Source organism: Glycine soja, chromosome 7 (genome assembly GCF_004193775.1).
Source record: "Glycine soja cultivar W05 chromosome 7, ASM419377v2, whole genome shotgun sequence".
Taxonomy (NCBI): Eukaryota; Viridiplantae; Streptophyta; class Magnoliopsida; order Fabales; family Fabaceae; genus Glycine; species Glycine soja.
This window is the reverse complement of record NC_041008.1, coordinates 17,492,121-17,515,886: the sequence shown is the minus strand read 5'-3', so window position 1 is coordinate 17,515,886 and position 23,766 is coordinate 17,492,121. Positions and strand designations below refer to the sequence as shown.

The window sequence follows — 23,766 nt, the reverse complement described above, 5'->3', positions numbered from 1 at the left end:
TCTAATTTCTTGACATATTTTTCATTAATGTCGTCATCATATTTTCAACACATTTTTTATAAGCAAGTTATTTTATTAAATATATTGATATTAGCACAAGTTGTGGACACCAAAAATGAAACATTACAATATTTTTATTTTTCAATAAATATCTTTAACATATCATTTATTCTTCTTCATTGAACACAGGTGAAATAAACAAAGTAACATTGTATCACTACCAAAAAAAAAATATTCAACGATGATTTTCTGACACATCCAATGACGATTTTAAGTTGTCTTTGAAGTCAATATTGTAGAAAGTTAAGATTTTTCACGACGATTCCTAAATAATCATCTTAGAAAAGCTATTATTCTAAGATAATTTTCAAGCAAATAACTGTCTTAGAAAGATACTGTTCTAAAACAATTTTCAAGTCAAAATCATCTTAGAATGACAGTTTTTCTAAAATGATTTTCAAGTCACAACCGTTTTAGAATGGTTAGTTTTTTAAGACAAGTTTAATTTGAAAATCATTTTAGAATGATATCATTCTAAAATGTTTTTACGTCAAAACCGATGTCTGAGTTAATAAATAAAGAGTGAATTATTAGGTTTCATGTATTTCATGCCTATGGCTCATTGCAACCCACCCCTTTTTCTGCAAGATTAGGACCAATGTTCTATAAGCCTTGGAAAGAAAACATGTCTCACACCAACCATTCAATAAAATAAATAAATAAAACAAAAAAAATTAAATACTCATTTAATTAATATGATATACTACTTTTACCAAACAGAAATCAGATATTGGAAATGTTAATATCATAACATATATAGAATACAAGTTATGACAAACATTTCATTTTCAAAGAATGTGATTAATTGGGACAAAATTCAGAACCCTTCTTTCATAATTGGTGTCAGTGCATGCATCAATCAAAAAGTCTATAGCAGAATATTTCAGTTGCACACATACTTGAAAAAAAATTACAAGACGGGCCCCTATATATATCGTGCCAGAAGACTAAAGCAATAAAAAATAATGTTTATTATCAAACGAAATAATATTTCATATTTTTTGTATGTTTGTGTATAGATGCACAATATTCTACTTAATGTAGATATCGATATCATTCCGGCTAAAGGACATATAGAGATATTAACAATGCTAATCAATATCCATGTAGTTTACATAGGTTACATGAAAAGTACGTGACACAAAATCCCTTTCACTTGTGTTCGCTTAATTGTCAAAAGCTTATAATAACAGCTTAGTGATAACAAATCAAATCCACATTGATTGGATTAATATCAAGCTTATTAGAAGAAGCATATAATTCAAGTCTCAACACAACATAATCATAACAATTGCCTTATTTCTTTTCTTATTTTCTTCATTGTATTTAGTGATTATTCTAGAATTAGTGACATGTTCAATAGTACAGGAATATGTCTTGTCTGTTATTTGATTCCTTCTTATCCTTTCTAGGTTTTAGGTCATTCTTTGTCATGTACATAGTATAAAAGGATGTAATCATTTGATGACAGAAAATATACAGAAATTCATTTTATCCTGCATACCTCTTTGTTCCTCTTATGGTATTAGAGCCTTTAAGGTTCCATGGCCACCACACCTAGCACTTCCTCTGGTGAGGAGGATCCCCCACCTCCTCCACTAGCTCCACCTTTCTCAGATCCTAGCCAAAACTCATCCAGTCCCTTTTATATTCACCCTAGTGAAAGCCCATCTTCCATCCTTGTTACTCCTGTACTCACAGGACCCAACTTTAAGTGATGGTCTCGTTATGTACGCATGGCTCTTGTCTCCAAAAACAAGATGGGCTTCCTCACTGGCTCCATACTGATTCCTTCAGAAATAGACCCTATTTACCCTCACTGGGAACGCTGCAACACTCTTCTGATGTCGTGGCTTCTCAACTCACTTTCACCTTCCATTGCTCAGAGTGTAGTCTTCTTTGAGAGAGCCATTGACACCTGGACTGACCTCAGAGAATGATTCACATAAGGAGATATCCTTCGGGTTGCTGAGCTCTAGGAAGAAATTTATTCCCTCCAGCAAGGTAATCTCTCTATTACTGACTACTATACCAAACTTAAGTCTCTCTGGGAAGAGCTTGATAACTTTCACCCCTTGATTACTTGCCCCTACTCTGCAAAGTTATATCATCAACAGGATTTCATCATCCGTTTTCTCAAGGGCCTCGATGAACGCTTTGCCATGGCTCGATCCCTTACCTTCCGCTACTCGCGTGTTCTCCATGATTATTCAACACGAACGCCAGCATCCTGCCAGCACTAATGCTTACTAGCTTCGTGGAAGCTGGTTGGTTCTTCATCATATGAAAAAGACATGAGGTAGTGATGATGAGATGGAGAAATTCGAGCATAGGAGAGACAAGCTTGGAAAGGATCTGAGCACATTGAAGACGACTGGTTTGGCTAGATTGAAGGAAGGACTATTCCATTTGCTAATCGAAAAAGATAGGTCACCATCCACAAACAACATTACTACCAACACCATCAATGATTCAAAGCTTTGACATTTTAAATTATGACATTTATCAAGAAATTGTCTCTATGTTTTACATCAACAATACCCTTTTATTTCAAAAGATTCTAATGAAATGTGTGATGTTTGCCACTTAGCAAAACAAAAGAAATTACCTTATTCTCTTAGTACAAACAAAAGTTCTAAAATTGCACAAAGGTATTTTCAGGTTGAAGGAATAGACTACTTTGAGACTTTCTCTCTAGTAGTTAAGATGACCACAGTTTGTACTGTTCTCGCTTTTGCCTCAATCAATCAGTGGCACCTTCAACAATTAGACATCAATAACGATTTTCTTCATGGTGATCTTTCAGAATATGTATACATGGACATCCCACCTGGCTTGCCTGGTTATTCTTCCAATTAGAGTTACAAACTATGCAAGTCGCTCTATGGTCTGAAGTAAGCAAGCAAAAAATGGTATGAGAAGATCTCTCAATTATTATTGTCTTGTTGTTACAAACATGTTCATGTTGATCATAGCCTTTTTATTAAAAATCATGGGTTTGATTTTACTACATTAATCATTTATGTGGATAATATAGTGCTGACGGGCAATTATGTTCAAGAAATAGAATATATTAAGCGCACTCTTCATTCCAATTTCCATATTAAAGACTCGGGACAACTTAAATATTTATTGGGAATTGAGGTTGCTCATTCCACAAAAGGCATATCTTTATGTCAAAGAAAATACTACCTTGACCTCTTAAACCATATTGGCATGCTTGGTTGACTCTTCTAGATTCCTTAGGAACACAATTTGTGAGGAGTGTGGATGCTTCTGAATACATGAAGACTGGTCAGAAGATCTTTGAGCTTTTGGATAGCTTTGTTGAGGAGATTGGAGAAAAGAATGTTATTCAAGTGGTGACGGACAATGGAAGTAATTATGTGTTGGCGGGTGAGAATTCAATCATGCTTAATGAAGTTTTTTTATAGTTATAACTTTTAATTGTTACACTACTCATACAATTTTATTGATTTTGGTCTTTTTAGGTAAAACAAGTCATGAGACCAAGAATATTTTGGACTCCATGTGCTGCACATTGTCTTGACTTGATGCTAGAAGATATTGAAAAGATCCCAAAAGTAAAAAGGGTTATACAAAGAGGCATCAAGCTTGTAGGCTACATTTACAACCATACATTGGCTTTGAACACCATGAGGAAATTCACACAAAAAACTGAATTGGTGAGACATGGAGTTACAAGATTTGCTACCACTTTCTTAACTTTGCAAAGATTGCATAAGCAAAAGGCCAATCTTAGAAGGTTGTTTACTTCAGATGAATGGTTGAAGTCTAAGGTAGCTAAAGAGCCCAAGGGGAAGCAAGCAACAGATGTTATTCTTATTCCATCATTTTGGAATGATGTTGTTTATGCTTTAAAAGCTATGAGGCCTCTTGTAAGTGTGTTGAGGTTGGTGGATAATGAAAAGAAACCTGCAATGGGTTTCATTTATGAAGCAATGGATAGGGCCAAAAAAGCAATTCAAAGAGCTTTCAATAACAATGAAGGGAAGTATAAGGATATCCTTGCAATCATTGATAAAAGATGGGATTGCCAACTTCACCACCCTTTGCATGCAGGGGGTTATTATCTAAATCCGAAGCTCTTTTACACCAAATGAAGTGGTGGATGGCCTCTACAAATGTATTGATAAGCTTAGTGAAGATGATGATTTTGTAGTTGAAGTTCACAAACAATTGGTAGTGTATAAAAGGGCTAGAGAGAGGTTTGGTATGACTGCAGCAGTGAAAGCAAGGACTGAAATATCTCCTGGTAAGTGGAAAAATTCACTTATAAATTTGAATGATTAATTAATAATTTGTGTAAATGCTAATGCATATGAATTGCATTTTACAACTGAGTGGTGGAAATTATATGGAGGAAAAACACCACATTTGCAAACCATTGTCATTAAAGTTCTAAGTTTGACTTGTAGCTCATCAGGATGTGAGCGTAATTGAAGTACCTTTGAGCATGTAAGTAACTAACATTCATGTTTTTTAAAATTATGAAACTTTAGAAGCTGAAATTGAAACTAAGTAACTAGCATTCATGTTTTTTAAATTATTATAGATTCACTCAAAGAAGAGAAGTAGGCTTGAGCACCAAAAGCTTCAAGATTTGGTTTATGTTAAGTATAACCAAGCTCTTCTAGATCGCTTTGAGTGTCATGATGTGATTGATCCTATTGCTTTAAATGATAATGATGATAGCAATGAGTGGTTATTGGGAGAATCGGAAGGAGAAGAAGCTGGTAATGATTTGGATTTTGATGATGATGATGATTTGAATTGGTTAGATGTTGCTGAGGCAACTGGGGCTGGTGAACCTTTACAAAACACAAGGAGTCAAACACATATAAACAAGGCAGCAGCTGCACTTGCACCTACAAATGAAAAAGGAAAAAAGGTGGTGGAAGTGGAAGAAGAGAATGAAGAAGAGGGGGAAGAAGAGTACAATTCTAATGCTAGTGAGAGTGATGGATTTCAACAACACAATGATTTAGATCTTGAAGAGGATAAAGATTCTGATTAGTAATTTAGTATTAAGAAACTTGTATTTGTCTATTTGAATTTTAATGTCTACTTGTCTATTATTATAGTTACTTTAGGCTTTATGTTAAAGGGACTAAGGCTTTAAGTCCTTTATTTGCTTGACTTTCTACTAACTTTTGTTTAAGTAACTATGTATTCAGTTATTTTTCTGTTCTTGAACTTATATACATACATATTATAACATATATAGAAAGATATTATAATAACGGTCATCCCGCGCTATCCGTTATCCCAATTTTGGGGTGGGCCGCACTGCTCCGCTACGCCCGTCTTGACAACTATGCAAAACCAACTGGCCAATGTGCTTTCAAAGAATGGGGTGGCTAGCAGAATGGCTTAATGCCAGTCTTAGCACAATTTTATGTTTTGGCTTATGTAGTATCAACAACCTTCGCTAGTGGTCTCAAGATAAAGATCTTTCTTTTGGGATGAAACACCTGTTGCGCAAAATAAACATGAACAACACTTTACTATATTTTTATTGTTTTGTACTTGCAATTATCACTTACAAGTTACCACCACACCACATAGCTAACCACCCTTACGAAATTTAGAAAATTGTAATAATGGTAGAGTCATAGTCATTTACTCAACTTTTCTCAGCATATACTTCAAAAATCTCATCTACCTAAAAATGATTTTTTTAAAATAAACTAAGTATTGAAAATGGAAAACCCCATGAAGTCACTACACGTTATGTTATGACACGAGTCACGCAGTTAAATGACCTCCAATGAGATGCTGAATGGTGTTGACAACATGCATGCTGATAAAGGGGATCAAAGAATAACTTGAAATCAAATATGATAATCTCAATCCCTGTGAAAGCAAATGTAGGGTATGACGTGTCTACATATTTTCTCCTAACTGATACCATATTCTCCACCAAGAAGACACTAGTATCTTTTACAAAATTCCTAATAAAAGACTGAATCAGACTCATCAACATCTATTTATGGGTAACTACTCCTCTGTTTAATAACGTATTCTCCATTGAGATAGTTACTTATCCCTTAACTAATTATTACATTTGAGTCTCACTCTTGATGTTTTATTCCCTCTTTGATTTTTTTTGTTAAAAGTAAGGAATGGGGTGGTATGTGAAGGTGTCCATTTTTGTATGGAAATTGTTAAAAAATAGATTACCATACAAAGGAAAGGAAATTCAAGGGGATATTGACAAATCATGAGGAGACATGGTGTATGTAAACTACCTATTAGCTCATGTGTTTTTTTCTCACTTGCGGGCGTACAGATAGAGTAGTGGATTTTACATATGTCATTGTTTGCAAACACTTTTATACATGTGTTATAGAAGGAAAATAATTTCGAAGAATTTTTATATTCCTTCATCCTAGAACTATATATATAGCTATAGTATAAAAGTCGTATAACTCAAATGTGATTAAGTTATCCTAGTATTACACTAACAAAAATTAATGTAGTTAGTGCTAACTGCTAACCATTTGAATCTTCTATGCTAGAATCCATTATTTTGAGTTTGTATAAATGACCAAATCTTAATGCAAACAGTTCTGAAATCCTCAAATGACCCAAAGATCAACCATATAAAGAATGAAGCATGTAACATTTTTATTTCAATAAAGTATGCACTCATTAACCTCGGTACATATGATTTGTATCGCTTTAACAAAGAAAAGGTGCATGTTCAAAGAAAACCAAAATGTTGTCTCCAATTTACAGAACGTGCAAGAAGAAATGCTCCCATTAGCTCAAAGAAGCAATTGGGACAACCCGTTTATTGAATAACCATCCTCCCTTCCATTCTCTTCTTTTTTTCTTTTTTTTTGCCTGGCTTATCTGTATCCTTCCGAAGTTTCTTTTATGCATAGGAAGGCCTCCCCTTGTTTGTGTGCACCAAGAATATCATCTTTAACCCCCCTGTTATATGCACCTCGAAGTGGCAGTGAAAGAACCATACTCCTATCAAATGTTAGAATAGTTAATATGAAAAGATTGGATGTGCAATATATAAGATCAACCCCTACCTGCCATATAGTCGAGTTTTTCAATTTAGAAGTTAATAAAACTCAGATTTTGTGCCACATGAAGATTAACTAACACTACGGTGATCTGAAACCATGTAATAATTTCTTCAAAGGCAAGGACGGTTATGAAGGAGAGAACGTGACTTTTACCTCTTTCTCCTCAAATATTTTTAATGGAATTATATATGTAGACTTAATATTTTATGTATATAAAATCATTTAGTAATCTTGTACTTGTTTTAATTGAGAGTTGTGACTTGCATTATTTAGTCTTCACTCACCATTAGTATTAGTATCGGTATAGTATATCCTAATAAGGAACTTAAGTACCATATTAATTTCTTATTCTATTCAATGTGACACTCAACATTTTCTGGGTCCGTTCCTGGCTTCCATAAAGATTTTGAGTATTTTTTTGCTTACCAAGGTATTGGATTTAAGAATTAGATTTTGAGTATGAATTAGATTTAAGAATTTTTACCTGGGTTATCTGCTCTGAATCTGAAAGCAATCCATCCTCCAGTAGGAACTCCAATTGTGTTCCTCTCAACAGGATCCACAAGGTTAAAGTTATTTTGATTCGTTTTGGGGTCATAGTTTCCCACACCAGAGCCAACAACGGAAAAATTGAACCCATGAAGATGAACCGGGAGGCTCTTAGGAGCAATAGCTCCAGTATCCTGCAAAACAACATGAACAGTGGAATTGAATGCCAGCCTGTAAGCCTTGGTGTCATTTGTGGTTTGCGAAGCAACCACTGGTGGAGTCGCCGTGTAGTTGTAAACCTGAGAAGGGTTAATCCCAAATGTTGAAGTAATGTGCCTGAAGCAATGCAGTGGTTGGCATCACAAATGTCACATTGTTGATGGCAGCCACTACTCTACTCCCATTTCCTGCTCTACAAGATGGACAATGGTTAATCCCAAATCCAACAGTGAATAATCAACTGTTTGTGGAACTTTTGATAGGTATTTCTTGGAATTAAGGCTCTTAAGAGACTTATTGAAGTCGTTAGCAATTTGTGTTGCATTTCTTGGGGGAGGGATGGTGAAAAGTGTGGGGGTGGTGGAAAGAGTGCCAGTGTACTGCAATGTGGCTATAGCAGTCAAGTTATCCACAGATACCACTGGAGAATCAATGAAAGTACAGGCTACAATTGTGTATTAGCCAGAGGTTTTGTCAGCAGTTAAAAGGGCATTGGTGGTTTGGCCAGGGGCTATCAAAAGAGTGTCTGTCTTGAAGGGCTTTACATATGAGGCATCAACTTCAACCAGTGAGTGAATGGCCAGCAATTTTGTAGAAGAGCTCCTCATTGAGTGCAGCATTGATGATTCTCAGTAAGTAGGTCTTGCCACTTTCCACAGGAAGCTTGTACACATCTACTTATATCAAACCAAGAAGGGAAACCAAGCATACCTATATTGTTTGGTTATTAGGTGAATGATGGAAGCATCCTTGGAAATTAAGGTTTGTTGGCTAGCGTATGGGGAAAGAGAAAGGATAAAACCATGTTATTAACTCATTATTAATTTCTTTCATGTCACATAAATTTTGTAATCGAAATTAATCCACGTACGATAAGTTATTAACCTCCTTATAGTAATATAGTTAGACACATTTTTATTTGATAAATACAACTGTTTGAGGTATATTTAGTTGATTGGTTGTATTCTGAGGTTCATATAAAGTTTTTACTGTCGCAACACCATTGGTCATTTTGGGGCTGACTGGCTGAATCAGCTTTTTAGCTGCAGCTGCACGCTAGTGCTGAAGCCTGAAGTTTTACGCAATTTAACAAAAATGATTTTCATTCATTATTTAGGGCATTATAATTAGGGCTACTAAAAAAATTAGTTTTAAAAAAATAACTATAATTATAACCAGTTATAAAACTATAACCAATTTTATAGTTAATTACAATGAACGGATAGAATGCTAGCTGGTATAGTCTCGCAGATAATTGGGTTTAGTTATCATGCGAGTGGGCCTCGTCGTGGCGACAGGAGGACGACGTTCATCGTTGTTAGAGGCGTGGGTGCTAACAATACCTCCTCCCTCGAACACCACCTTGTCCTCAAGGTGGTAGGCTTCTTGTAATTCAGGCCATGGCTCCCAAGAAGTGTCTTCGGGAGGTTGCCCGACCCATTGGGTTAGGACCAATTGAGTTGGAGGAGATGTAGAAGTATCGAACTTGCTGTCCAGGATGCAAAGGGGGCATTGCAAGGGCTTATGGCCCATGATCTCCCGGGGCCAAGGTTCCGTGGCGGAGGGCGGAGCTCCGTGATGATGGCGCAACAAGGAGCAGTGGAAAACAGGGTGAATGCATGCTCTCGCCGGAAGTTCTAATCGGTACGCGACCTCACCTATTCAAGCCAGAATCTTGAAGGGTCCGAAGTAACGTTTTGATAGTTTCGAATGGTTGACTTCGGCAACTGAGCGCTGGCGGGTTGGGCGGAGCTTCACGTAGACCCATTGGCCCACAGAAAATGTTATATCTTCGCATCGAACATTTGCATATTTTTTCATGGAATCTTGAGCCTTTTCCAGTCTCTTCTGCAACTTAGCGTGCATAACTTGACGAGATTCAACTAGGGACTCAACAGCTTCATTGTTGGTTAAGCTGGGAATGTAATGGGGAATTGATGGTGGAGGTTTGCCATACATGACCTCAAACAGAGTAAGCCCCGAGCTAGAGTGTAGAGAAGTGTTGTAGCACCACTCTGCGAAAGACAAATAACAGAACCACGTTGACAGCTAGGAGTGAACGAAGCATTTGAGGTACTGCTCGAGGACACGATTCATTACCTCAGTCTGGTCGTCTGATTGTGGATGATACGTTGTGTTAAGCCGAAGACGAGTGTCGTAGATTCGAAACAATTCTCTCCAAAAGGCACTCGGAAACACAGGATCCCTATCAGAAATGATGCTCCTAGGGAAACCATGGTGCTTGCAAATGATGTCGAGGAATACCGTGGCAACTTTGAAGGCTGAGAACCCTGTGGGTAATGCTCCAAGATGCACCCCCTTGGAGAACCTGTCAACCACGACCAAGATGACAGTGAAGCCGTTAGAGGGCAGCAGATGGGTTACGAAATCCATGGAGATGTCTTCCCATACCCCCGTCGGAGTTGGTAGCAGTTGCAGTAGACCTGCCATGCGCCTAGTACTGGACTTATTCTGCTGACAAACCTTGCACTCTCGAATGAATTGCTTAACATCCTGCTTCATACCTTGCCAGAAGAAGCTCGATTCGAGACGATGCGTGGTCTTGGCTATTCCCAGATGGCCACCAAGTGGTGTGGCATGGAATTCTAGTAATAAGGAAGGAATGTAAGGATTGGTTTTATTCAACCAAATTCGACCGTTGAACAGCAAATAACCCTTACTAAGGCTGAACTGAGGATATGCTGAAGGATTCGCCTTAATGTTGCGTACCAACTCCCAAAAACTGGGATCATTCTCAAGCGTTTGTTGAATATCACGCATGAAATCCATTTGCGGCATAGAGAGGAGGAGCAATTGGCCTGAAGCAGGTGGCCGTCGCGAGAGTGCGTCCGCGACAACGTTAGCTGCACCAACCTTATACTGTATAGTATAGTCAAAACCAAGCAATTTGGAGAGATAGTAATGTTGCTACGGGGTCTGGATCACCTGCGACATGAGTTCCCGAAGGCTCTTGTGATCGGTGAGGATAGTGAATGGACGACCGAGAAGGTACTGCCGCCATTTTCGCACTGCCGCGATGATAGCATGAAGCTCCCTCACGTACGTGGAAGCATGTGACAAACGTGGGCTGAAATTCTTACTAAAAAATGCTAGTGGGTGTCCTTGCTGTATGAGCATAGCCCACATGGTGGTACTAGATGCATTTGTTTCCACCGTAAAAGGCTCGTTGAAGTTAGGGAGAGCCAACACCGGCGCACTGGTTATGGAGGTTTTGAGTTTGTCAAAGGCATCCTGCGACTCTTGTGACCATTCGAATGCATCCTTACAGAACAGATGGGTGAGTGGGGTTGCGATAGCTGCGTACTTCTGAATGAACTTCCGATAAAACCCTGTGAGCCCAAGAAATGCTCGAAGATCCTTGGCTGATGTTGGAGTTGGCCATTGGATGATGGCTTGAATCTTGGACGGCTCGGGAGCTACACCATTGCTGGAGACGACATGCCCAAGGTACTCTAGTTGGGTTTGAGCAAATAAGCATTTCGTTTGCTTTAAGTAGTACTGACCTCGTAGAAGAGCTTGGAAGATTATGTCGAGGTGCTGAACGTGGGATGACAGTGAGTCGCTATAGACGAGTATGTCGTCAAAAAACACAGCTGCTAAACAACGCAGGAACGGCGCGAGGAGGTGATTCATGGCTACTTGGAAGGTCGAAGGTGCGTTACACAAGCCGAAGGGCATAACGAAGTATTCATAGTGCCCATGGTGCGTTCGGAAAGCTGTTTTCTCTATGTCAGCTTCGTTCATGAGTATTTGGTGGAATCCTTGCCGGAGATCGAGCTTAGAAAACCACGATGCATGGCCCAGCTCATCCAACAACTCGTCTATAGTAGGGATTGGAAAGCGATTGCGAATCGTAACAGCGTTGAGGGGTCAATAGTCTACACACATTCGCCATGTGTCGTCCTTCTTCTTCACCAAAAGGACTGGAGAAGAGTATGGGCTCGTGCTCGTCCTTACTAGACCCGCGGACAACATTTTAGAGACTTGTTTCTCGATCTCTGACTTCTGGAAATGAGGATAATGGTATGGTCGTACATTTACCGGCGCCGTGGAAGGGAGTAGAGTGATACGGTTGTTCACCTTGCATGAGGGAGGTAGATGTGTCGAGGGCTGAAAGAGCTTATCATATCGGCGGAGAAGCCTTGCAACGGGTTCAGCCACAAGAGGAAGATGACTCACGGTGGAAGCTGTGGCATCAGCAAAAAAAAAACGCGTAAGTGAAATAAAGTTGAGGTCGAACCTATATGGATTAGGCATTTCACTTGGGCTGCTGAAGCAGGCTTAGGTCCAAGAGCTACGTCGGTGTGCAAGGATATCTCCTGGCCCAAATGGGTGAACCTCATAATGAAGGAGGTGTAGTCAGTCGTGATGGGCCCAAATTGTTTTAACCAATCTATGCCAAGCACTGCGTCTGCCCCACTGATCTGAAGTAAGTGGAAGGTGACCGGAAAGGAGTGGCCCTGGATCGAGAGCTGAGTATCAGGGCAGTGTTGGTTGCAGTCTAGGACAGACCCATTCCCGATGAGGACCCTCAGAGGACGTGTGGTTTCGACAGGAAGGTTAAGGAATTGCGCAACCCGTGCTTGAAGGAAGTTGTGGGTACTCCCACTGTCTATGAGGATGGTGAGGCGTGTGTTCTTGATAGTACCATAGACGCGGAATGTCTCCGATGATGGTAGGCCAGACATGGCATGAAGACTGATGTGGGGAAAGCCGGTGTCCATGGCGGGTTCAGAGTCACCTCCATTGTCCTCCAGGCAAGAATTTGGTGTTATGGAGTCAGGGTCGCCGTCATCTGGTGGCATAGCCCCCATGGTGGTACTAGATGCATCTGTTCCCATCTGAGCAGTAGTATTCGTCCCTTACAGCAATGATTAGGACTCCACTTATCATCACAGTTATAACACAAACCTTTCTCTCTACGAAACGACATGTCCTCCGGTGTACGTTGAACGTATGGTGGCTTAACTTTAGGGTTGAGGCTGGTAGAGGAACTTGATGGGGAAGGCTGGAAGGGCCGTTGGAACGAAGAACGTTTGTCGCGCAACTTATCTTCTTGTAGCTTGGCGAGGGCAGTGGCCTGCAAAAGAGATATTGGCTGGAGAGCCAACACCTCACGTCGGAGTTCTGGATTTAATCCAGAGATGAAACAGCTTAACAAAAATGGTGGAGGGAGTCCTACCACGCGGTTAGCCAATCTCTCGAATTCTGTTAAGTAGTCGTTAACAGAACCGCGTTGCACAAGCTTGAATAAAGCTCCCTTGGGATCGTCGTAGAACGTCGGAGCAAACCGTGATTCCAGAGCTTGAAGAAATCCTTACCATGACGTTATGAAGCCGTTGCTGAACATCCACTGATACCAGCTGAGGGCGGCGCCATCGAGGTAGAGTGAGGCTACGGTGATTCTCTCTTCCTCCGGCGTGTTCTGATACTGGAAGAGTTGGTTAATCTTGAAGATCCATCCAAGAGGATCATGACCATCAAAGCACGGAATATCGAGCTTAACGGAGTTACGGTGGTTGTTCGAGCTGCTAGGGGAGGGCTGGTTCTGGTGCGCATCACGCATCCTGAGGTGGTCCAGGATCGAATCCACTCTACCAGAGAGGTCTGTGTAATGTTCGGTGAGATTTGCTTGGCTGTTAGTGAGGCGTGCGATTGCATCTTCCAAACGTTCTGTGGTTGTATTCCTGGTTCCGTGATCAGCCATGGCGATGGCCGCGACGGCAGGTCGAACCAGTTGTCAGGTTGCGCGATGGTGCAGTGGTGGTGCAAGTGAAGGAAGGGAGAAGAAGTAAGTGCCCAAGTTCGAGGAAGGGCTCATCCTGAGATCTAAAGGTAGTGCTTATTCTCATATATTCCAAATGGTAAGATTTAGTCGTTTATATACTGCAAGAGTACAAGCACGAGGCACCTTAACTGCCATAACCGAATGCGTAACTAACTATAACAAACTAATAGGCATGTGTCTTATTGCTACTAATTTGCACGTGTTACTCATGGGTTTATAATGAACGAATAGAATGCTAGCTGGTATAGTCTCGCAGATAACTGGGTTTAGTTATCGTGCGAGTGGGCCTCGTCGTGGCGGCAGGAGGACGATGTTCATCGTTGTTAGAGGCGTGGGTGCTAACAATTACTTATGTGTGAATTGAAGTATGTAGCATATATAGTGATAGAGGCCGCCAAGGAACTAGAAGATGGTTACTTGTGCAGTTATGCACGGATGCTTAGATCACAAAATATAGTCTAGCTGCGAAATAGCTTTTCGGTCGTGCATCAGAAAACAGCTTGTATGAATTGTAGAGATCAACCATCCAGTTTATAGTTGATAACACATTGAGTATGATTAAATTTTAAATTAAAAATTATTTAATATTATAATAAGTTTAAATGATCAACGTTTATAGAGAATTAAAAATACCTTGAATCGATCTCAACAAAAAAAAAAACAAAAAATTATAGTGATTATAAAAAATGTAAAAATCATGATTTGTTTGAATTTGAAACAAAGATGGATAAATTTAGGGGGTGTATTGGATTAGGATTTTAAAAGATTATTTTGGCATAAGAAATCTTATGAATTTTAAAAGATTTTGTAAGAATGTAATGACTTTTAAATTTTTTTTAAAAGACTTTAATGATTGAGATTTTGTAGTTCAGATTTTAATGGATTTATAAAATATAAATTCACAAGAATTAGATGACATTATAGATTTTTAAGATTTTAAAAGGATATGTGAATTTTTAAAAAACATTCAAAATTATTGATAAAGATCTATGCATGAATTTTGTCTACTTAACACTTTAAATAAAACTCATCTTATACAATCAACCTTAAACATGTTAAGTAATAAATCAATTTCCCCTAGCATATTTACAAGTACAATAGGTTCATTCCCTTCACTCAACAATCATGTTAATATTATAAAAATTATACACCACAATGTATGCGAGTAGCATAGATACTTATAGTCATTCACAAAATAACAATCTCACTTACCAAATTAAAAAATATGTCTAACAATTGTTTTCCACCTCATTTATATATTTATTCACTTATACATAAGTCAACTTCTCGTGCTCATTAAAATTATATGTTTATTATGTTTATATATATTCATGTTCATTTATATGTGTATAAGCGTGTAATCAAGAAGCCACAAATTCAAAAAATTAAAAAGATCTCTCATATCACATGTTTTTAGGACATGTTGACCATTGGTTGAAAGAGAAAAAGAATTATGAATGTCTCACAATTACATAAAAGGGTTTTAACATATGTTTTGGATGAGTTTCAACATCGATTGGTCTAAACTGATGTTGAAACGACCATCGTTAAAAGTAAGCATTTTTTAACATTGATTTTAAAATCGATGTTGAAAATCATTATCTGCATCGGTTATGGCTAAAACTGACATAAAAATATAGCCAAAATTATATATTCTGAAATGTTTTCTTACATTGTTTATAAAAAATTAATGTTAAAAGTCGTATATAACATCAATTTTTGATAAAATCGACGTTAAATGTGTTATACCACATCGGTTTTGGTCAAAACCAATGTTGAATACAACATTTGTTTTGGCTAAAACAAATGTAGTATAACACATTCAACATTAGTTTTAGACCAACCGATATTGTTTCTGCAAAAAAAGTTAATATTTTATTTGTTTTTATAATAAACCAACCTGCAAATTAAAACCAGAACCAACTCAAACAGTTTGTATAATAATAGTATATATATATATATATATATATATATTCAAATTATTATCAAATGAATAGCCTGCAAATTATATATAGAGACAAAAACTAGAATTTTGTGCAAGAGGGTTAAGTCAAATTATTTCCATGATCTCTTAATTAAACTTCATTGTCATGGTATCAACCACGAATTATACTAAAAATAACAAGGTAAAGTTTTTTTGAATAACCTAACTAGGATATTGAACAAAGCGATAAATATTTTGTAGTAGTGCTTACCGCTTTTAACAAAAAGATAAGTAATTATGTGTGATGGAAAAATAAAAACATGTCAATTGAATGGAAAAGAAAGAAAGAATGTCTCATTAAATCTCAAGGGTTTGGGTGTTGCTTAATGTGTATTGTCCGTTGAAAACTCTTATAAATCCATTAAAATTCATCCTAAGAAAAAATTCATCAAAATTTATATATTTTTGAATATTGGAAAGTCTTTTTAAGTTGTAAGAAATCTTAATTAAATACTATCAGAATTTATTAAATTTATTAAAAATATTAATAGTCTTAATTGAATATTACAAGACTTATTTCTATTATTTAAAAATTTTAATTAAATATCTAAAAAAAGTTTATAAAAAAATCTTTTAAAATGTTAATCGAATACAACATCTTAACTTTTAGGCCTCTTATTCTATATCTGTCTTTTATCCCCATGTTACTCTTTGTCTATCTGTTTGGGCATGTAATAGACTAACACAAATGTGACACATGGTGGTTTACTAAGTAATTAGCAATGTTAAAGAAAGTAGATAACTATGGATTTAGGTTTGTGGTCAACTTGGTTTTGAAATGAGTCTACGTCATGCACTTAGTTGATGGCACAAAGATAGTAGGTATTTTTAGTCTTTGAAGCATTTAAGAGATTGATTGCGGGTAAAGTCTAGACCAAAAAAATGAAAAGATGGATCATCTGTTATTTTTATTTTTCTTAATCTATAATCATTTTTATTTGGGTCATTCAATCTTAATTAGGCATTTAACTTTGTAGACGTTAGTTTTCTAAAATGGGGTTTGTCAAAAGTAAATAAGTGCACTGCTGAGTACATATAACTTATTTACTTTTGAACAAACCGATTTTAATTCACTACAAAAGGTAAAAGTAAATACAGTTTTACACTTTACCTGGTATCATAAATAGATTGTTTGGAAAAGCATTGCGGTCCTTAACATCACCTTTAGTTGAAGTCAAAAACATCACCTTTAGTAATTTTTCTTCAAATCAATTCTACATACATCTTAAATCATGATTTTGACTGAACCAAATTAATTTTGTTACTTTTGCAGTGAAAAAAACAACTCACTGTATACATTAAAAAATATTCCCTTAATTTAATATAATTAATGATATTATATACTTTAATATAGTATTTATATATATTTTTTGTAATTGCGTACATAAAAGTGACTAACACAAAAAAGAAGTTATCAACATAACTTTTATCAAATCAATTTACTTTAAATTCACTTTTAATCAAGGCAAATGTTAATATTAGAGCATTGATTAAAAAAGTAAAAAGGAAAAATATTTTTATTGAAATGCAAAAAATAAAAAGACCCTTTCCTATTATTTAAAAATGTACATTTATATGATTTTGAATAAAATATCCAAAATTAAGCTTTGACTAAAAATGCTAACTTATCTAACTTTTTTCGTTAGGTTGAGGTGTTTCCCTTGGCCTTTCCATACCAAGTCACCAAAAAAAGGTGAAGAAACATATTTTTTGTTTTTTGGATTTTAAAGTATTTGTTTCAAAAACAATTTTCAAAACGTAATAGATTTTGGATAAGAAATTAACACTTGAATGTTGTGAAACTACATTTTAAAGTAAGTATTTATTTTTCTTGTCCAACCAATTTATCTGTTTAACATATGGTTTCTTTGTTATACATTTGAAATATTCTTTCGTATTGGGTAATTTGAAACTTACACTACTACAAAAGAAACATATAACGACGGTTGTAAAGGATATTCAAAGACGATTTTAAATCGTCTTTAAAGTCAACGTCGTTAAATGTTTTAACACTCAAGGACGGTTCTATAAAAAACGGTCTTAGAAAATAATATATTGCTAAGATGGTTCATAATTAAAAACTGTCTTAGAAGAGTATCTTTTTAAAACAGTTCTTCAAATAATCATTTTAGAAAGATAGTTTTCTAAAAATGTTAATCGTCTTAGAAAAATATTTTTCTAAAACGATTTTTAGCTATGAACCGTCTTAGAAAAATATCTTTCTAAGACGGTTCTTTGACAAACCGTCTTAGATAGTCTTTTTTAAAGAAATTATGAAAATATTATTATTAAATAATTATATATATATATATACATTAAAAAATATTATTTTCTTTATATTTTTATATATCAAGAAATTTCATATTTCATACACAGCAACGTATAAAAATTTCATATTTTTAAATAAAAAATTTATACAAAACTGCAGAATAAAAAATTTCATATGGTAACCTTTGTTACTTACATACTCCATACTGAAATTGTCAAAAAAAAATTAATAACAATAATAAATGGTGAATATTGAATAAGCAGAAGTACTTGATATTGTGTTATTCACATTCAACTGCATAACTATGAGGGTTGCAATGGGAGCAGTTACTATGAGTCCTAACCTAACTATCATGAATCTATAGGCCACATTATAATGTCTTATAATACTTGTTATGGAGTTAACTTCATATTCCTTATACAATTAGTAACACTATTTTTTTTGGCTAAAAATTGATGGTGGGTGGGCTAACTACAATTATCGACATTTAAGCCTAGACATATATTTATTACACCCAAAGGAATTATAATTTAAAAAACATGTTTTTATAGTAATATGGCATGTTATTAAGTTTTGTGCTTAATTTTAATTTTCCAATTTCATTAAATAACAATCATATTTAAAAAAAATCGGTGACTTGATGAGAATTCAATCATAATATTTAAATAGAAAAATTAAGAGGTGCCAAAATATAAGGCTTCTTTAAATTGAAAAATCTAGAGCTTATTAACTTTGATAGAAAACTTAGAAGGGATAAAATTATGAGGTAGAAAGCTAGGTGTAGAGATAAAAATAAGAGGTGCCAAACCTTTTGCTTTACACTGTGTGTATGCATTAATTCCTCTACTCCAAGCCAACTATATGATCAGTGTATTAAATATGAATTGTGAAACTCAACCTTCACTTTACCTCTTCTATTCTCCCTGCACACAAAGGAATAATATTGTTACTGCACGCTTTCAATTTAGGGTTAAAGACATGCAAAAACTGTGCCTAGCTAGTGTGTAATAAATATATGCCTAGGCACTTTAAATGTTGAAACACTAGAGTGGCTACATGTACTAATAGAGATTTTGTTTTTTTTTATGTGAAAGTACTACTACTACACTAATAGAGATGCTTTATTGATCTATAAAATATCCTTTGAAATCACACTGCACTTTCAAAAGATGAATGACATAGACTAATTAAAAATGGTATTAAGTAACATGTTATCACATGACAAGCGTAAGCAGCAAACAAGTGCTATGAAAATTAAGTAACAACAAGGACCAAAGCTAAAATATTGAATATTGCAAGGACTATTTTAATTGTGAGTAGTGATTTAAACTAAGCATATATTAAGCTAGCAGTAGTCCCACTCCCACATCATGTTGAGGCATAAGAAGTAGTCCCACATCTATATCATCAGTTTAACAATGGCAGTTCTCTAAATAAGTCTCACATCGATAGATACCCTCATGTCCTGCACTGAGGCTTGAATTATCAGTTATTAAATCATTTTACCTATCATGGAGTCCCACGTCGATAGAAATATGAGGGGAATGCACTTTCCGCTTTATAAAAGGGGTATCTCTCGCGTCCAGGGATGCCTAAAAGCGAGCATAACATCACAGTAACTAGTCTAAAGTTTCTGAAAAATCTTATTTTTAAATCTTAATTATTTTTTAAAATTTTATAATATTATATCATTTTCAAAATCTATTTTTATTTTTATTTAATATTTAATATTATATCTTATTTTGTTATCTAAAATTATTTTTAAAGGTATTAGACGATTTATGTTCTAATATTTGTTTATAATTTATTTTAAAATAATAAATTACATGATTTTAATCATGAAAAAATTAATTCAAAAATAATTTTTTAATGATTAAAATATTTATTTATCAACACAACTTAAATTCAACATAGCACATAACATTGATACAAAAATAACATTGAGTTAAAAAATTTTATTTTTTTATTTTTATGATCAAAATTTTCTTAATTATGTTTCACTTGGTTTGTTTGAAATTGTTGATGAACTTTTCTTGTATGTATATTGTAAGTATGTAATTGCAAATTAAGGTTTGAGCACATCAAATACTCTCTTCACATCTTTTTTTGTCTCTTTTTGACATTTTATAAATAACTTTCTTTTATCTCCTTGTGGCATTGAGATTGAAGGAAAGGTTTGAGACTAGAACTATTGGGAGGCTTATGGAACACAATGGAAGTGTTTTGTGGCATTGAAGGAAAGGTTTGAGAATTTTGAGAATCTGGTGGTAGTGACAAGTAGGGAATGAAATGAGGAATTTGAGAATTTTCGTACATTGATGGAGGTGATAGTGACAAGAAAGAAAACAACGGCAGAGGATGTTTATAATTTATTTTAAAATAATAAATTACATGATTTTAATCATGAAAAAATTAATTCAAAAATAATTTTTTAATGATTAAAATATTTATTTATCAACACAACTTAAATTCAACATAGCACATAACATTGATACAAAAATAACATTGAGTTAAAAATTTTAATTTTTTTATTTTTATGATCGAAATTTTCTTAATTATGTTTCACTTGGTTTGTTTGAAATTGTTGATGAACTTTTCTTGTATGTATATTGCAAGTATGTAATTGCAAATCAATGTTTGAGCACATCAAATACTCTCTTCACATATTTTTTTGTCTCTTTTTGACATTTTATAAATAACTTTCTTTTATCTCCTTGTGGCATTGAGATTGAAGGAAAGGTTTGAGACTAGAACTATTGGGAGGCTTATGGAACACAATGGAAGTGTTTTGTGGTATTGAAGGAAAGGTTAGAGAATTTTGAGAATCTGGTGGTAGTGACAAGTAGGGAATGAAATGAGGAGGAATTTGAGAATTTTCATACATTGATGGAGGTGATAGTGACAAGAAAGAAAACAACAGCAGAGGATGTTTATAATTTATTTTAAAATAATAAATTACATGATTTTAATCATGAAAAAATTAATTCAAAAATAATTTTTTAATGATTAAAATATTTATTTATCAACACAACTTAAATTCAACATAGCACATAACATTGATACAAAAATAACATTGAGTTAAAAATTTTAATTTTTTTATTTTTATGATCGAAATTTTCTTAATTATGTTTCACTTGGTTTGTTTGAAATTGTTGATGAACTTTTCTTGTATGTATATTGTAAGTATGTAATTGCAAATCAAGGTTTGAGCACATCAAATACTCTCTTCACATCTTTTTTTTGTCTCTTTTTGACATTTTATAAATAACTTTCTTTTATCTCCTTGTGGCATTGAGATTGAAGGAAAGGTTTGAGACTAGAACTATTGGGAGGCTTATGGAACACAATGGAAGTGTTTTGTGGTATTGAAGGAAAGGTTTGAGAATTTTAAGAATCTAGTGGTAGTGACAAGTAGGGAATGAAATGAGGAGGAATTGAGAATTTTCATACATTAATGGAGGTGATAGTGACAAGAAAGAAAACAACGGCAGAGGATGTTGTGAATTTTCGTTTGAAGGAGGTTGTTGGTAGTTTTGCAAAAATTGATATAAGCTTGTCGTTTAATTCATTTGGATCCATATAACAAGGAACAAACAAAACAAGATTCAAAATAGGAATTGTGGGGAAATTGAGAAAGACAATGGGAATAAGAATAAGAATGTGAAAAATGACCCAATTTATATGTAATACTATTTCTAAAATCTTTTAGTGTGAAAAGTCCCTTCAAAGTCAAACTAATACTAGATTTGCAAATGCATTTGTGTTGTGTGTAAACGGTTAAAACATTCAACTAACATTCACTGAAACACCACCCCCTACCTCACCCGACCCCTTCTCAACCCCTCATCCTCTCTCATCCCTCATTTTTTTCCCTTTCCTTCTCTCCCCCCCCCCATCCTCTCTTTTTTCTTTCCCAGTCCACACCCTTCCTCCACCCTTTCCTTCTTTTGCCACCCACGCATTTTGTTCCCCTCCATGCACCATTTCCTCTTTGTGTCGCATCGCTCCTCCAAGCCTTACGAAGCCTTATTGTGGTGAATAGGGGGGGGGGGGGAATGGGCCTAAGAGGAATCTTTCTCCTTCCTTCAAAGCTCCATTTGTTTTTGTTGCTAGTAGTTGCTTCCTGTAGATGTTGGGGGGGGGGAGTAAAAAATCAATTTTTTAATCATTGCATACATTGGAAGTTCTTGTAGAAGAACTAGATCTCAATGTTCTTGTAGAAGAACTAGATCTCAATGTGGAAATCCAACAACTTGCTCCAATAATGGATCTTAGAAAGATAATATCTTGAAGTTAAGATCTTCTTAGAAGAATATTTATTGGAGATGCTCTTAGTCTAACCATTCAAAATCGAAGAATTGCTTGTTCATACTAATTATTGCAGTTTTTAACCAGTTGCATCGGTTTTCTGCCGATTCCATTATTGAGAGGTTTTATAGTCTTGTAAAATCAGAGGATAGGCCGATTCATGGTTTAACCAATTGAACCGGCCAGTCCGATTCAATTTTCAAAATCTTTATTGGCATCACCAAAAGAACCAAGTACTTTATAATTATACACAACAAAATATTAGAATGTACATTACAGAACAATATAAGATATATATCTCATGATTCAAAGTATGAATAAGTTAAATAACCAACCAGAGTTGTATAAGAACATCCATGATGTTTCATTTTAAAAAAAATCCATGATATGAACAAGAAATAAAAAAATAATCTTCAAAAAGTATTCCAAGAACACAAAAATAAGAGTCAAATTATGTCAGCAAAACAAGCATTGAGATCATAGGAGCATGGCTAATCAAAGTCACTTTCAGAAATAGGAATTGTATTTGGACTATGAAAATTGCAAAGCTTAGGAGGTGTAGTTTTTACCTCATACACTTGCCTTAGGTCCTCTCCAACCCTAGTTGTTCTAGATTAACTAATTGTGAATCAGCTAGTCTAATAAGGGGACTTGTTATTTTCACTTGTTTTATATTCCCACTTTTCGACTTTTTTTTGACAAAAATATCCTTTTGATAGAAAAAAGTTTATGTCATGTATCTTGAGAAGAATATACTCAACTGAAACTTAACATAATGTGAGGGTGGATAGAGGTAAAATAGGAATTTAACAAACAAACATAAGTTGGGGGTACTAAGAAAAAGGAGTGCGGGAAAACATTTCCCCCAAATCAGCTTAATTTGACCGATAGGCCTAAATCAACTAGCAGACCCAAGCGACCTAAATCAACAAATAGAAAGGACAAAATTAAAAAAATTCACTATATAAATTAAAAAAATGTTTACTACCTAGAATGGCTAGTTGACTAGTTGTATTAATTTTTACTTCTAGTGACTGACTTGTGAAACAATATATTTAATAGTCTGAATTAGTTTCTATATACAAAAGACAAAATATTTATGCACAGAACATATAAAGAGTTTTTAATATTGCTACCAAATCATAAATTATCATGTATGATTAGCTTATTAGATTTTATGTTAACTAGCTTAAAAGTCGTTTTTACCATGATTTACTATTGTTTGACTATATTGATAATTAATAAAAAAAAATAAAATGTATATTTATTATGTATTTCAACTTCTTAAATTTATTTACTACTTTTTACAAAAATAGAATAAAAACTAAAAAATATTTCATCTACCATTTTAGATTGAATTGTATGAGATCATCTTTAAATTTAAGCCAAACTAAATGCATATTAAAAAAAAAGGTGATCCCAACATAGTCAAATAAAAGTAATCACGTGAATCAAATCATATCACACGATGTTCAAGGACTCATCGATGACGGCAACGCCAGGGTTCTTGCCAGATTTCCTCGGCATGACAACAAAGAACTTCAACCTTAATACGTGATGGATC

General features: G+C 34.9%; 1 protein-coding gene and 1 pseudogene across 1 annotated transcript; one reads left to right on the top strand and one right to left on the bottom strand.

The window, feature by feature from the left end:
- The first annotated feature begins 2,766 nt into the window (after positions 1–2,766).
- LOC114420447 lies at positions 2,767–5,445 on the top strand. Its single transcript, XM_028386339.1, has 7 exons — positions 2,767–2,902; positions 3,298–3,446; positions 3,552–4,146; positions 4,244–4,336; positions 4,500–4,516; positions 4,637–4,886; positions 5,309–5,445. Exons 1-7 carry the CDS (start codon positions 2,767–2,769, stop codon positions 5,443–5,445), a joined length of 1,377 nt encoding a protein of 458 aa, XP_028242140.1.
- Positions 5,446–7,594: 2,149 nt separating this feature from the next.
- LOC114420446 lies at positions 7,595–9,365 on the bottom strand (annotated as a pseudogene).
- Positions 9,366–23,766: the final 14,401 nt, after the last annotated feature.

Bases quoted from the DNA above. Each gene is read 5' to 3' on its own strand.
- LOC114420447 (XM_028386339.1), top strand. From the start codon at position 2,767: ATGACCACAGTTTGTACTGTTCTCGCTTTTGCCTCAATCAATCAGTGG. The intron at 3,447-3,551 runs GTGTTGGCGGGT...TGGTCTTTTTAG, and splicing joins CGGACAATGGAAGTAATTAT to GTAAAACAAGTCATGAGACC. The intron at 4,147-4,243 runs GTTATTATCTAA...ATGATTTTGTAG, and splicing joins CCACCCTTTGCATGCAGGGG to TTGAAGTTCACAAACAATTG.